General features: G+C 46.2%; 1 protein-coding gene across 1 annotated transcript in view; it reads right to left on the bottom strand.

The window, feature by feature from the left end:
- Positions 1–15,425, bottom strand: part of RRBP1 (ribosome binding protein 1) — a 71,713-nt gene that overhangs the window by 38,937 nt on the left and 17,351 nt on the right. The window contains exons 5-7 of the mRNA XM_060254355.1: positions 14,192–14,344; positions 6,461–6,579; positions 4,166–4,319 (exon numbers count right to left, since the gene is read on the bottom strand). Coding sequence (XP_060110338.1) covers positions 4,166–4,319; positions 6,461–6,579; positions 14,192–14,344 — 426 coding nt within the window. The remainder of the gene's footprint in view (positions 1–4,165; positions 4,320–6,460; positions 6,580–14,191; positions 14,345–15,425) is intronic.

The following is a 15,425-nucleotide window of genomic DNA, read 5'->3' as shown; positions in this document are numbered from 1 at the left end:
GGGTTTCTAGCCCCAATTGTGAAGCTCCTGATGGCACTTGGGTTTTTTTTTTTTTGGCCACTGTGTGACACATAGTGTTGGACTGGATGGGCCATTGGCCTGATCCAACACGGCTTCTCTTATATTCTTACCACCCCTTTCTTCCCAATGAGGACCTAAAGTGGGTTACATCATTCTCCTTTCCCTCATTTTATCTTCACTACAATCCTGTGAAGTGGGTTAGGCTGTGCGTGTGTGACTGGCCCAAGGTCACCCAGCGAGCTTCTGTACAAAGCAGGGATTTAAACCTCTGTCTCCCAGATACTAGTCTGACGCTAATCACTACACTATGCCACAGAAGTGCACCCTAAGAAGCAACCACTTGCCAGTTCCGCAAAACCTTTACATTTAACAAGATAAGAACATAAGAGAAGCCATGTTAGATCAGGCCAATGGCCCATCCAGTCCAACATTCTGTGTCACACAGCGGCCAAATGTATATATATACACACACACACACACTGTGGCTAATAGCCACTGATGGACCTCTGCTCCATATTTTTATCTAACCCCCTCTTGAAGGTGGCCATGCTTGTGGCCGCCACCACCTCCTGTGGCAGTGAATTCCACATGTTAATCACCTTTTGGGTGAAGAAGTACTTCCTTTTATCCGTTTTAACCTGTCTGCTCAGCAGTTTCATCGAATGCCCATGAGTTCTTGTATTGTGAGAAAGGGAGAAAAGTACTTCTTTCTCTACTTTCTCCATCCCATGCATTATCTTGTAAACCTCTATCATGTCACCCCTCAGTCGACGTTTCTCCAAGCTTAAGTTTAAGTTTAAGTCCAGTAGCACCTCTAAGATCAACAAGGTTTAAATTTTATACCCAGAATTAAAAAAAAAAAAAGGGTAGTCCCCTTTGCAAGCACCAGCCGCTTCCGACTCTTGGGTGATGTTGCTTTCACAATGTTTTCACAGCAGACTTTTTATAGGGTGGTTTGCCATTGCCTTCCCCAGTCATCTACACTTTCCCCCCAGCAAGCTGGTACTCATTTAACCGACCTCAGAAGGATGGAAGGCTGAGTCTACCTCAAGCTGGCTACCTGAACCCAGCTTCCGCCGGGATTAAACTCCGGTCGTGAGCAGAGTTTAGGACTGCAGTACTGCAGCTTTACCACTCTGCGCCATGGGGCTCTTACCCAGAATTAAATTAGACTCAAACATTGTCCTGTTGCTTCAGGTCAACACAGCAACACACCTGAATCTATTTAGGAGGACAGACAGCCATTTAGACCTATTGCATTTGTTTCCAGACTTTTTTCCAAGGAGTTCAAAGTTCACACAGAGGGGTCACACATTTATCCTTCTAAGAAATCTGAAGTGGGTGAAGCTGAATGATTGGCACAAGCCTACCCAATCTGATCAATGTATGAACAGGGACCTGAACCTAGTACTAAGGCCAACACTTTTAATACATGCGGTTCCATTACCTGGAAGGATAAGAATTGCACTGCTGGACAATACAAAATGCATCCGACACTATGTTTTGCAGCCCCTAGCAGCCACTCAGAGGCTTTGGGGAAACCCACAAGCAGGACGACAGGGATAGGATGGCTGTTTTCCGTGGCTTGGGACTAGGCAGTATGCTACCTAAAAAGTTATATTTCAATGTGCATCATCACATTTGATTAGACCTATCCTACATAACTAGACTTAATTGTTTTAAAGCCGTCTAAGCGTCAGAAACCGTGGCAGTGAATCCTATAAGCTCATTCCTTTCGTCTGGCAGTAGACTTAATACCCCTGAGCTGGATGGCCCAGTCTTGTCAGAGATCAGAAGCTAAGCAAGGTCAGCCCTGGCTAGCATTTGGAAGGAAGGCCACCAAGGAATGCCAGGGTTGCTATGCAAAGGCAGGCAATGGCAAGCTACCCCTGTTAGTCTCTTGCCTTGAAAACCCTACAGGATTGCCATAAGAAAACGTTCCCTCTAAGCTGTGCAATCTTGCAAGCAGAAATTCTACTTTGTGAGCTACTAGCATTAAAGTTGTGAGCTACTGCATCAATTAGTTTGCTCTGGGGCCATTTTTCATGAGCGAAGACAAAAAAATGTGTGAGCCAGACGCTAAAAACTGTGAGCTAGCTCACACCAACTCAGCTTAGAGGGAACACTGGCCATAAGTCAGCTATAACTTGATGGCATTTTTTGTCACCTGCCTTAATACACCCCACAGAGGGACCATCTCCTCCCCACATTCGTCTTGTCATGAGAGAGGGAAAAATGTCTCTCTTCTCTCACTTCTAATTTTTAAGCATCTCTGCCGCAATCTTCTTTAATTAGCTCCCCTCTGCCTATATCAAAAAGCCACAATTTCTTCAGCCACTCCTCATAAGGGAAGACTCCAGTCACTTTCCCTGGCTTTTCTTCCAAGGGTTTTATTTGTTTTGTTTTGAGATGGGATGTCCAAAACGGCGCACAGTATTCTGGACACAGCGCTGCCAGAGATTCCTTGTGTAACACTGAAGGAAATTCCTGCATGTGAAACAGATCCCAGGAGCCTCCAGGCAGCCTGTTGTGCCACCAGGCTTCTCTCAAGAGTTCCAAGATGGGGAAAGAGACACCTGCCACAAACAGGCCAGGTTTGAAGAGCGCACAGTGTCTGTTGTGACCTCTGTAATCTCCACAGAGTATGTTCCTGATAGGTGAAGATTTTCTTTCAAGTTACTCCCTAGACCCCCATCCCAATGCCCAGACAACAGTGCGCCCACAGAACAGAGGCAAACCTCACCTAATTTCATAAGTTGACAGACATACTTAGTAAAAATAGGAGAAGCTAGTCAGAGATGCATTTTCAGCTTTTGGGTTCAGGTTTTTTGTCATCTTAACTGGCACTGATAAAGCGCAAACAGATGAGGCAAAAACCACATTCTAATGACATGTTACAGGCTACAGGCTTAAGAAACCCAAGTCAAGAGAATTCACAAGGTGCTATTATGAGACAGCTTTGGCTTCTGGCGTGTTGTCTCTCAGGTTTGTGGTGACATCCAACCTGCCCTCACACTGCCAGAAATGCATTGGTAAGAAGCAACCCTTTCCTAACACATCTGCACTAGCGCACACCAATATTCCCTCTAAACTGTGGAGTCTTGTGAGCAAAAATTCTAACTTTTACAAGCTGCTGGCATTGAAGTTGTGAGCTACTGCACAAATTAGTTCTCCGGGGCCATTTTTCCTGTACTAAGACAACAATGCATGAGCTAGAGCAGGGGTCCCCAACCTCTGGGCTGTGGACCAGTCTTGGTCCGTGGCCTATTAGCAACCGGGCCTTGAGTTGTATAATTATTTAATTATATATTACAATGTATATTATATATTACATTATATATTATAATAATAAGACAACGATATTGGATTTATATCCTGAATCTCAGAGTGGCTCACAATCTCCTTTACCTTCCTTCCCCACAACAGACACCCTGTGAGGTGGGTGGGGCTGAGAGAGTTCTCACAGAAGCTGCCCTTTCAAGGACAACTCTGCCAGAGCTATGGCTGACCCAAAGCCATTCCAGCTGCTGCAAGTGGAGGAGTGGGGAATCAAACCCGGTTCTCCCATATGAAAGATTCCACACACTTAACCACTACACCAAACTGATAGAAATGAAGTGTACAATTGTATCATCCCAAAACCATTACATTCCCCCGTTCCCCGGTCCATGGAAAAACTGTCTTCCACAAAACCGATCCCTGGAGCCAAAAAAGTTGGGGACCGCTGAGCTAGAGACTAAGAAACTGAGCTAGCTCACACTAACTCTGCTTAGCGAGAACACTGGCACAGAGTTTGCATAAGCTGGCTGCGGAATGCTAAGTGCTAAATGATCTAAGAAGGAACAGCTCCTGTAAAAGAGAGGTGTGAAAGAGCATGCAAATGTGCACATGGCTAAGTCACACATAAGTTGGGATCTTGCCCTTCGTGGCATTCGGCAGCAACACAGAAGATCCGTTGGGAAACAAACGTGTGTGAACCAGACCTAGGCAACCTTTCTCAAGTGGCGAGTGAAATCCGAACCTCAACTAGAAAGAGAAATCATTTTTTCTAATGTTTGGACCACTGCCAGGTGTAGTCATGTGCCCCCACATGGACTGCAATAGTAAAGCAGCTTGAGCTGGTGGTGGGGCTGGCATTCCTGACCTGCAGCTGGTAGATTTGCCCTTCAAAGGCCACAACTCTCATCTCCAGGGCCTTCTTCTGCTCCTCGGCCTGCTGTAGCAGCTCTGCATTTTCAGTCAGTTCTTTGCTCAGTTTGCTACACTCTTGACGCAGTTTGGCCAGCTCAGCATTTTGCCTGAAACACAGGAAAGAGGGTGTGCGTCAATACCTTCCTGCAAACTGGTGTGCAACAGGGGTCCTTTGCCTTCTGGGAGTCAGGGACCCCTCATGCAGTTCACTGGACTTTGAGGCCCATCGCTGAGTTTCATGTAATAATAAACAAGCAAAAAGAATCACGCCATATGGGGGCCACGCGAATAATGCTATTTTCACTAGAAATCATCTTTTAAAAACTTCTACAGGAAATGACCACATTCTGCTTCCTGCTTTCTCTTCATTCATCAGACCAGGCTCTCTGCCTCACTTCCTGTGTCTCCACCAGGTTCTCTCCTCACCTCTGCTTCCCACTCTGGTCCTTTCCCTCTCTAGCCCAACCCCACACAACTACTACCACCACCTGCCTGCCTTCCTCATTTGTCCCTCCCCTGGCCTTACCATTTCTCACCTCTCAGACCCACCGGCTGCAGGCCTGTTCCAAGCCAAGCTCAGAGACACCAGCGGCACTACTGGGGCTTGGCTTCTTCCCAGCCCAGGCCTGTAGCTACAGGGGGGCATCTGGGGGCCCTGCCCCCTGACATGCACCCGAGGCCCCCCCAGTCTAGGATCCACCGACCCATCCGAGTAGGACAGGAGGGTAAGAGGTGGCTGCAGTGGGTCGTCCCGCTTCTCACAGCTGGCTTTAGAGTTGGCTGCAAAAGCATGGAGACCCAGCCTCTCAGCCCTTTAAAAGCCCAGGCAATTCATAAGAGGGGAGAAAAAGTAATTTTTTGGAGGGAAAAGAAAGGGCAATGAGGCCAGGAGGTGGTGCAGAGAAGTTGGGGGGACTTTTTAATCTTGTCAGCACCCCCCCCCCAGTTTCCCCAGTGCCCACTGACTGGAAAAATTCTGGCTACGGGCCTGTCCCAGCCAGAGGCAAAGGGACAGTTCTGCACCATCATTGGTAGGGTTGCCATCTCCTGGTTGGGAAATTCCTGAAGATCTGGGGGCAAAGCCTCTGGAGCTGAGAGTATAATGCCATCAAAACCATCCTCCAAAGCAGCCATTTTCTCCAGGGGAATGATTTCTGTCACCTGGAGCTCAGCTGTAATTCCAGGAGATCCCCAGGTCCCACCTGGAAGCTGGCGCCCCTATGGCTAGCAGGCCATTGTTGCCTCCCAACGCCATGCCACTACCAGCCTGGATCAAGCAGGCTCAGCTTGCTGCCAACTGATGGATATATGGAAGGAGGAGTCTCCAGACATTGCCAGGTGGTTGGTTTTGAGTTGATCCCACATCTCTTTCCCCAGCAGTCCCAAGCTGGTCCCCACAGACTACAGGTCAAGGCCCACTGATATATAAAAATGAGAGAATTAAAGCTTTAAAAAGATATAAGGAGAGCAGTCCTCGCACTAAACATTTATGCAAATGGTCCACAATTCTAAATTTTATCTAAAGGTAAAGGTAGTCCCCTGTGCAAGCACCAGTCGTTTCTGACTCTGGGGTGATGTTGCTTTCACAACGTTTTCACGGCAGACTTTTTACGGGGTGGTTTGCCATTGCCTTCCCAGTCATCTACACTTTCCCCCCAGCAAGCTGGGTACTCATTTTACCGACCTTGGAAGGATGAAAGGCTGAGTCAACCTTGAGCCAGCTACCTGAACCCAACTTCTGCCGGGATCAAACTCAGGTCGTGAGCAGAGCTTGGACTGCAGTACTGAAGCTTACCACTCTGCGTCACGGGGCTCCTTAAATTTTATCTGGCAAGCATTTTAAAACACAGGTTTGGAGAAAGGCCATCCAGTATCACGTTGCTGCTGATCCCACCTGGCTATTTACTGTCCCATCTGAACTCTTGGGTCTTGCTCCAGATCTACAAAACAATACTTTGGTGACCTACAAGCATCAGAGGTGGAGTTGGGGATTCTAGAGATGCAGCAGCCTACAGAAAGCTGCAGAATTTTCCTTTCTTCCATAAGGCTTACTTCACCTCTGAGAACTTTCACTTCGCCACCCAGTACTCTTTATCAACCTCTGCAAGCCATTAACAGCTTGTGTCAAATAAGATTTTACTACCAATTCTCCTGCTGGGACAACATTTAGCCTATGCTGAAAACGATGGTCATATTCACAATTTTGGTGCACCAATACACTGAAACAGTATTTCTACTTTCATCTTACTTGCTTTCTGTCTGGCTCGTGGCTTGGTTTAAAGCGTCTCTGAGGATGGAATTTTCTTGCTGCAAACGAGCCAGCTGGGTATTTGGGCCGTTCTCCAACTGTTCTTGAAGCGTCCGAATCTGAAATCAGTTTGGAAAAAAAAAATCTGACTATGCCTACTGTGGGGGCCTGATGTAGAAAACAGATAACTTTAAAACACAGTGCATGAATACTAACTGAAGGCAACAAGTCTCTCTCTCTTCGTCATCTCTCTTGCTCATAATCCAACTGGCAACCTTAGAATGTGGACTGAGGGGACCAAGTTAGGTTGCGGGAGGCTACAATAAATATTTGATCATACCCCTAGGTTCCAAGTCACAATTATCTTGCCATGGTTGTCAAAGATGGTGTGCTGAGAAGCCTCTCTGACTAGTTGTCCTAGAATGTGCTTAATCAAGCACAATGACTCTTGGGGGCCCCTGGCCTGGATAGCCCAGGCAAGCCCAATCTCATCAGATCTCAGAAACTAAGCAGGGTTGACTGTAACAAGTACTTGGACGGGAGACCTCCTTAGAATATCAGCATTTGGCAAGGCAGGGGCAGGCTTTATTCAGCCACCTCTCTGAATATCCTCCAGACCCCCAGTAGGAGTCCATCACCAGAGATCTACATGACTTTGAGCTGCAAACACACACACACAACATACAAAAAACCTTCTTGGAGGAATCTCATTTCCCCTATCCACCCCCCCCCCCACACTATCCACTTCCCTTCTTTCCCTCTTCCCAGCAGGTCCCCTATTCCCTTTTGTTTGCTTCCTTCCGTGCTTCAGCCTCTCCCTTATCCCACCCATCTACCGTCTTCTGCTTTCCCTTTATTCACCTGCATCTCTCCTCCCTCCAGCTCTCTCCTTTTCTTCCTGCGCTCCTTCTACTTTTTTCAGTCCCTCTTTCTCTGCTCCCCAAACACACTAACCATGACATGGAAGTTGGTTGCTCAGCCACTGCTCAAATGGCTATCGAATCTCACCATGTAGTCTTTTAAGATCTTGGTAAGATTGTCAGTAAGTAGCAGACATTGCTTCTATGATTGGGGTTTTTTAGCCCTCCTAGGTTGTTATTTTTAATTTCAGATTCCAGAAATATATATTTTTTCCAAAGCTGGGGGACTTTCTCGAAATCTGCACAAAAATCTTTCCCTTCTGTTTCTGGCTCCACTGCATGCATATTTTGATGCACACTCTACAGTCAGGTTCAGAATTAAATGTATAAATATACAAGAAGCCATGAGCAAGGAGGCCTCCTGCATGTGTTCCGGGAAGGAGGTTTGATACCAGGGCTTTTTTCCTGGGGGAATGTGGTGGAACATAGTTCTGGAACCCCTTAATGGAAACAAAATACTCAAAAATATTTAAAAGTTCATTAGGAGCGCCTGTGTGTTTCTCCTTCATTTCCCTCTTGAGAGTTTGACACAACTTTTTCCAGAAAAAAGCCCTGTTTGATACCAAATATAAAAGCCACAGAACACAGCAAGCTGTCTCGCTCTCTATCGCTCATGTATTGCTCTCTCTCATGGATTGCTGCCTTGACGTGGCGAGAGGGCTTGCACGGTTCAATGAGGCTGTGGGCTATGCCATGCAGGGCCACCCAAGATGGACAGGCCACAGCTGAGAACCCAGACAAACTGTGATCCACTGGAGAAGGAAATGGCAAACCCCTCCAGTATCCTTGCCAAGAAAACCCCATGGACAGTAACAAAAGGCTAAAAGATATGGCGCTGGAGGATGAGCCCCTCAGGTCTGAAGGTGCCCAATATGCTACTGGGGAAGATCGGAGGGCAAGTCCAAGTAACCACAGAATGAGTGAAGCCGCTGGGCCAAAACTGAAAGGACGCTCAGCTGTGGATGTGTCTGATGGTGAAAGGAAAGTCCGAAGCTGCAAAGAACAATACTGCATTGGAACGTGGAATGTAAGATCTATGAATCAAGGTAAGCTGGATGTAGTCAAACAAGAGATGGCAAGACTGAACATCAACATCTTGGGAATCAGTGAACTATAAAGGCCAAACCATTTCTTTTACGGGACTCTTGCCCACAATAATAGATGTAGTGATTCTCTGAGTTAAATTCACCCATTCCTGTCCATTTTAGTTCACTGATAGAATGATCTTGGTCCATATCCAAGGCAAACCATTCAATATCACAGTAATCCAAGTCTATGCCCCAATCACTGATGCAGAAGAGGCTGAAGTGGACTAGTTCTATGATCTATAACACCTTCTAGAAGTAACACCCAAAAAAGATGTCCTCCTCATCATAGGGGACTGGAATGCCAAAGTAGGAAGTCAAAAGGTGACCAGAACAACTGATACGTTTGGCCTTGGAGAACAAAATGAAGCCGGGGAAAGGCTAATAGAGTTTTGTCAAGAGAACAAGCGGGTCATAGCGAACACCCTCTTCCAACAACCTAAAAGGTCACTCTACACATGGACATCACCTGATGGGCAACACAGAAATCAGATTGATTATATACTCTGCAGTCGAAGATGGAGAAGCGCCTTACAGTCAGCAAAAACAAGACCTGGAGCTGACTGCGGCTCAGATCATGAGCTACTCATTGCAAAATTCAGGCTTAAACTGAAGAAAACTGGGGAAGCCATCAGGCCATTCAGGTTTGACCTTGATCACATCCCTTATTAATATACAGTGGAGGTGAAAAATAGGTTTAAGGAACTAGAGTTGATAGACAGAGTGCTGGAAGAACTATGGACGGAGGTTCGTGACATTGTACAGAAGGCAGCAATCAGTACCATCCCAAAGAAAAAGAAATGCAAGAAAGCAAGGTAGCTGTCTGATGAGGCTTTACAAATAGCTGAGGAAAGAAGGAAAGCGAAAGGCAAAGATGAAAAGAAAAAATTCACCCAACTGAATGCAGATTTTCAGAGAACAGCACGGAGAGATAAGGAGGCCTTCCTGAAAGAACAATGCAAAGCAATAGAGGAAAATAATAGAATGGGAAGGACAAGAAGTCTCTTCAAGAAAATCGGAGAAATCAAGGGAACGTTTCGTGCAAAGATGGCCATGACAAAGGACAAAAATGGTAGGGACCTAACAGAAGCAGAAGAGATCAGGAAGAGGTGGCAAGAATACACAGAAGAATTGTACAAGAAGGACCTCAATGTCCTTGACAACCATGACAGTGAAATTGATGACCTCGAGCCAGACATCCTGGAGTGTGAAGTCAAATGGATCTTAGAAAGCATTACTAACAACAAAGCAAGCGGAGATGACGGTATCCCAATTGAGCTATTCAAAGTCCTAAAAGATGATGCCGTTAAAGTGATGCACACATTATGCCACCAAATCTGGAAAACGCAAAAGTGGCCGCAGGATTGGAAAAGGTCAATTTATATTCCAATCCCAAAGAAGGGTAATGCCAAGGAATGTTCAAACTATCGCAACAATGCACTCATTTTACATGCCAGCAAGGTCATGTTAAAGATCCTACAAGCTAAGCTTCAGCAGTATGTAGATCAAGAACTACCAGCTGGGTTTTGGAGAGGTAGAGGAACTAGAGATCAAATTGCCAACATTCGTTGGATTATGGAGAAAGCACGAGAGTATCAGGAAAACGTCTATTTCTGTTTCATTGACTACGCTAAAGCCTTTGATTGTGTGGATCACAACAAACTGTGGCAAGTCCTTAAAGAGATGGGAGTACCAGACCACCTCACATGTCTCCTTAGAAACCTGTATAAGTGTCAAGAAGCAACTGTCAGAAAGGGATATGGAACAATTGATTGGTTTAGAATAGGAAAAGGAGTTCGACAAGGTTGTCACCCTGCTTATTTAATTTATATGCAAAGTACATCATGTGGAATTCTGGCCTGGATGAAGCAGAAACTGGAATTAAGATTGCCAGGGAAAACATCAACAACCTCAGATATGCAGATGATACCACTGTAATGGCAGAAAGTGAGGAGGACCTAAAGAACCTCTTGTTGAGGGTGAAAGAGAAGAGAACAAAAGTAGGCTTGAAACTCAACATCAAAAAAACTAAGATCATGGCATCCGGCCCCATCACACCATGGCAAATAGAAGGGGAAGATATGGAAGTAGTGACAGACTTCACATTTCTGGGATCCAAGATCACCGCAGATGGTGACTGTAGCCATGAAATTAATAGACTATTGCTCCTTGGGAGGACAGCTATGGTGAACCTGGGCAGTATAATAAAAAGTAGAAACATCACTCTGCCAACAAAAGTCCGCATAGTCAAAGCGATGGTATTCCCAGTAGTAATGTATGGCTGTGAGAGCTGGACCATAAGGAAGGCCGAGCGCAGAAGAATAGATGCTTTCGAGATGTGGTGCTGGAGAAGACTCTTGAGAGTCCCTTGGACTGCAAGAAGATCAAATCACTCAGTCCTAAGGGAAATCAACCCAGACTGTTCGCTGGAAGGTCAGATGCTGAAGCTGAAGCTCAAATACTTTGGCCACCAAATGAGAAGGGAGCACTCCCTGGAGAAGATCCTGATGCTGGGAAAGACAGAAGGCAAAAGATGAGATGGCTGGACAGCGTTACTGATGTAACAAACATGAATTTGGGCAGACTTTGGAGGATGGTGGAAGACAGGAGGGCCTGGCGTGACTTTGTCCATGGGGTCGCAAAGAGTCAGACTCGACTGTGCGACTGAACAACAACACAGCAAGCTCTAATAGATTCCTTCCCACTAAAAGCCTAACATCAAGAAAATAGAGCTTCTTACTATGCAGAAAGGAAACTTGCTCGCATTCTGAGGATCTGTATGTTACAGTCTCTGCTCACCCAAATGTTACTTTATGCTACTGCGCTAGATGTTTTCACTCAGTTTTAGGCAAGTTGCTACGTGTTCATGCATGCACATTGAGTGCTTGACTGAGCTTTCAAAGAACAAACGCAACAGATGGCTCGACACATGAGGCTGGTCAATGGATACATTCAGCTTCAAGACAGCAAATGCCAAAGAATCAAATTCTGCAGGCTTCCAAAAATGTTTTTTTGGGAACATTTACGGGCACTCTGAACTGGTCTAATTAGTGGGAGGCCCTGCCTCTCCGTAAGGGTTGCACTGCTGTTGACTTAAGGATACTAGCCTGAATCACATCAGGCAGGGTGTTAAAAACAAGGTTCAAGAGCTGGTCTGCAGGAATTCATAGTATGCACTTCTCTTCGTTTACCACATTATCAAAGCGACTCACAGTCTGCCCAGTTATTCGATGGAGCTGCATTCCGTGCTTTGAGGAAAGCTTTTACTTTTGTCTGTTTTCAACACGGAAGATACTCTAAAGCCTCTGCAAACTGTGCTTTTCTTTTGATGGCTGAAGAGATCACAAGATGGCACACCCTGGCTGCATTCAGATGGGCACTGTGGCCCGCCAACCCCCACCCCAGGATTTAACAGGCGCGTTTACACGTGCACATTTGGACCCTGAGCTGGCAGCACACCCACCTCATCTTCCACCACCCCGCTCCACCTCAAAGCACTCCAGGTACTTCCCGGTGGCAAACGGCTGAAGTTCTTGCATGGCACGTTTCCGGGCCATCTGAATGGCTGGGGCACGCCATGCAAATGCCTTGCAAACACATGAGTGGTGTGACTGCTCCTCCGGTCACACACAGCCTCTGCCTCTCAGCAGCTGGGCACGTGCTGTCTGTTTGCAGCAAGGTGTCTCAAACTGTGCTTTAAAGCCAAGAGGTGGCCGCTGCAAGCAGCCACCTCTGAATCCATCCCGTGTACACTGCTTTTTTGATTGCTTTCCACCATCTGAATCCATCCCGTGTACACTGCTTTTTTGATGGCTTTCCTATGAAAAGGAATCCCTAACAAACCCTTTATTTGCAAATACGAAAAAAAAATGTACTCTCTTTTTCACTTTGGGGAAGAGGTGTGAGGAAGGCTTATTACAAGCAGCCTGGTTGCAGGAGGCTGCCTCAAAGAGCCGTCTCACTCCCCACCCGTGGCACAGTCGTGTCTTAACACAACACTGGAAGCTAAGTGTGTGGCTTCCAGTTTGAGTCCCCAGTGGGTATATTTTTGGGGAAAGAAATATCTTTTTTGAAACAAATATTTGCATGGCATCTGACAAGATAGGAGCTAGGAATGCTAGGATATGAGCTAGGATAGCTTGGCTACTTCCAGTATAGTTGTTAGTCCACATGAAGAAGGAGAGTAGGTTTTTATGCCCCACTTTTCTCTACTTTAAGGACCCTCACAGAAGCTTACAACCACCTTCCCTTCGTCTCCACAACAGGCACCTTGTGAGACAGGTGAGGCTGAGAAAGTTCTGAGAGAATTGCTCTTGAGAGAACACCTCTGAGAGAACTGTGATTAGCTGCGCTAGGGGGTGCTGCTGCATAAAATTTTAACAGCCAGCTCAAGGGATTTCTTCAGAAGTCTTCAGAAGACTGCTCTGGCAAGTATAGGAGAGGCATGCCATTGTGTGAGAATCCAAGACATTGCAGTGTTCTTTCATCAACACTGACACTCTCATCCAAGGGCATCTCATCTGAGTTGATGAGTAAGAAAGGCATAGTTTCCAGCACATTTGGAAGGATTGCCTCTCCCCGCCCCCCCCCCCTGTCTCCAAATTAAGGTGATGTTCCAGTGCCTAATAACTGGCTTTGTCCTGCCTTCTAGTTTCTGGAGTTGGGACCTACCTAGCGCTGAATCTGCTAGGGAAGAACCAAGTATTTCACGTCTCGCAAGATGAATATTTAGCATACACGATACGTTTGCATGAGTCTTCCAAAGGATTTGTTGTCTTGCCAAAGGCAACATATCCCGCTAGGAATAATTTATCAAAAAACTGCCATACTTTCTTCTTTTTGATGCTACAACAGAGCCAGTCTGGTGTAGTGGTTAAGTGTGCAGACTCTAATCTGGGAGAAATGGGTTTGATCTCCCACTCCTTCACCTGCACCGGCTGGTATGACCTTGGGTCAGTCATAACTATCTCAGAGCTGTTAATCTCAAGAGCAGTTCTTGGAGAGGCCAAGGTGAAGGTTGTCATCTAGGATCCTTGAAGTCGAATTTATAAATGATGACAGATGATAACAGGAGGGGGCAGATGGTACTTGATGTCCGTAGCCTCACCCCAAAGCCTGGCGGAATAGATCCATCTGTAAAAGGTCCCACAGGGCACTGATCTCTAGGGGAGCTCATTCCAGTAGTGTTGTGTATGCGGACCTGAATGAAGACTCGTGTGTGTTCCTGCCTGGCTCATTGGAGCCATAAGGACTGACCTTGGGGACTCAGGAACAATGGACAGCAGGATCCAAATACCTGTTGCCATGATCCAATCACAAGCCCCTGACCAGTTTGAATGACCCAATGGCGTGCTAGCCCGGGAACCTTGAGGTGTATATAATTGGCCCAGTGGCCCAGTTCCTCAGTCTTAGAGTGCAGCCCTATACTATGCTGTACCTAATAAAGAGATATGATCACTACCACCTCGCCTCTTCATTGCATTTAACCCACTATATTATAATTAGGTTGGGGCCAGGACTGAAAATGGTTGAGGCTAAACAGACGTCTTTTGGGCCGGGGATCGCCTGCAAATGCTGACTTGATGGGGCACAGATGGGGAGAGGTGGTCCCACAATTTTACTTGATTCGACAAGTGCATTTGCAAGCCAGTTCTCCCACTCCTTACTGACAGCAACACAACTTAAAACAAGAGGTCCGTGTTAAATTGCAATGTAACTTCTCCCACCTTTCCTTGCAACTGCTGGGTCTCAGTCACGTGATCCTGGTAACTCGCCTGCATGCGGTTCTGCACGGCCACTATCTCCTGCTCGTGGGCCAAGAGCTGCTCCTTCAGCTTGTTCTCAACAAGGAGGGTCTTTGCTTTCTCAGCAGCAACTTCCTTCAAGAGAAGAAAGACATCATAGGTATGACCTGGCAGACAGTGAGGGTTCCAAACACGCTATGTTAATCAGAACAAGAACGGTAGGGTTGACTTTACCCTGATACCATAAGCTGCGCTAGGGGGTGCTGATGCATAAAATTTTAACAGCCAGCTCAAGGGATTTCTGCTTCCGCTCACAACCTCTATGGAAACCATGGAGGATGGGGCCCATAGAATTGGAACCCCTGGTCCAATCTTTTTGAAACTGCAGGAGGGGGGAGGTAGGAGAGGTACCAGCAGTTATGCTGCAAATTTGGTGCCTCTACATAAAAAAAAACAGCCCTCCAGAGCCCCAGATACTCCCAGATAAAGTCTTCATTATAGCCCATATGGCCCATTGACTATAATGGTCACCATAAGATATAAGAGAACAGCAAAAATCTTTTTTTTTGCACACCCCTGTTCTGCTTTTCAATAAGATTTGTAAACTGTCTTGAGTCACAGTAAAAATATTTTAATAAATAAGTTTGGGCAGGTTGATAACATTTAAGCAACTTCCTGTTTGTTAGGTTAGGCAAGATTCTGACAGTGATTGTTCCTCCTCTGTTATATTTAACCTGTAAATTTGTCATATTTTACTAAATAAACCCCAAAGTACAAGAGTTTCCCCCACCCCCACTTGCTGGTATGTTCTCTAAGGCTCAGCGCGGTGCAACAGTTTAAGGCCAGGTCTACCAATATAGTGGACTGGAGTGGGGAGACCTGTTCTCTGGAGGCCGGCTCTAACAATACAATGGTCTGGAGCAGGTAGACTTGTATGCCAGAAACCAGGTCTATCAATGTAGTGGAAAAGGGTGGGATGACCTGTAATCCAGAGGCCAGGGCTATCAATACAGTGGCAAGGGGAGGGTAGACCTGTTCTCCAAAGGACAGGTCTAACAATAAAGTGGAAAGGAGTAGCTAGACCTGTTATCTGGAGGACAGGTTGCCAATACAGTAGCATGGGGAGGGCAGACCTGTTCTCTGAAGGACAGGTCTACCACTACAGTGGAAAGAGGTGGGTGAAATTTGACTTGATTCTGTTTTCTCTTATAATGTT

Source organism: Heteronotia binoei, chromosome 14 (assembly GCF_032191835.1).
Source record: "Heteronotia binoei isolate CCM8104 ecotype False Entrance Well chromosome 14, APGP_CSIRO_Hbin_v1, whole genome shotgun sequence".
NCBI lineage: Eukaryota > Metazoa > Chordata > Lepidosauria > Squamata > Gekkonidae > Heteronotia > Heteronotia binoei.
This window is presented reverse-complemented; position numbering and strand designations above follow the sequence as displayed.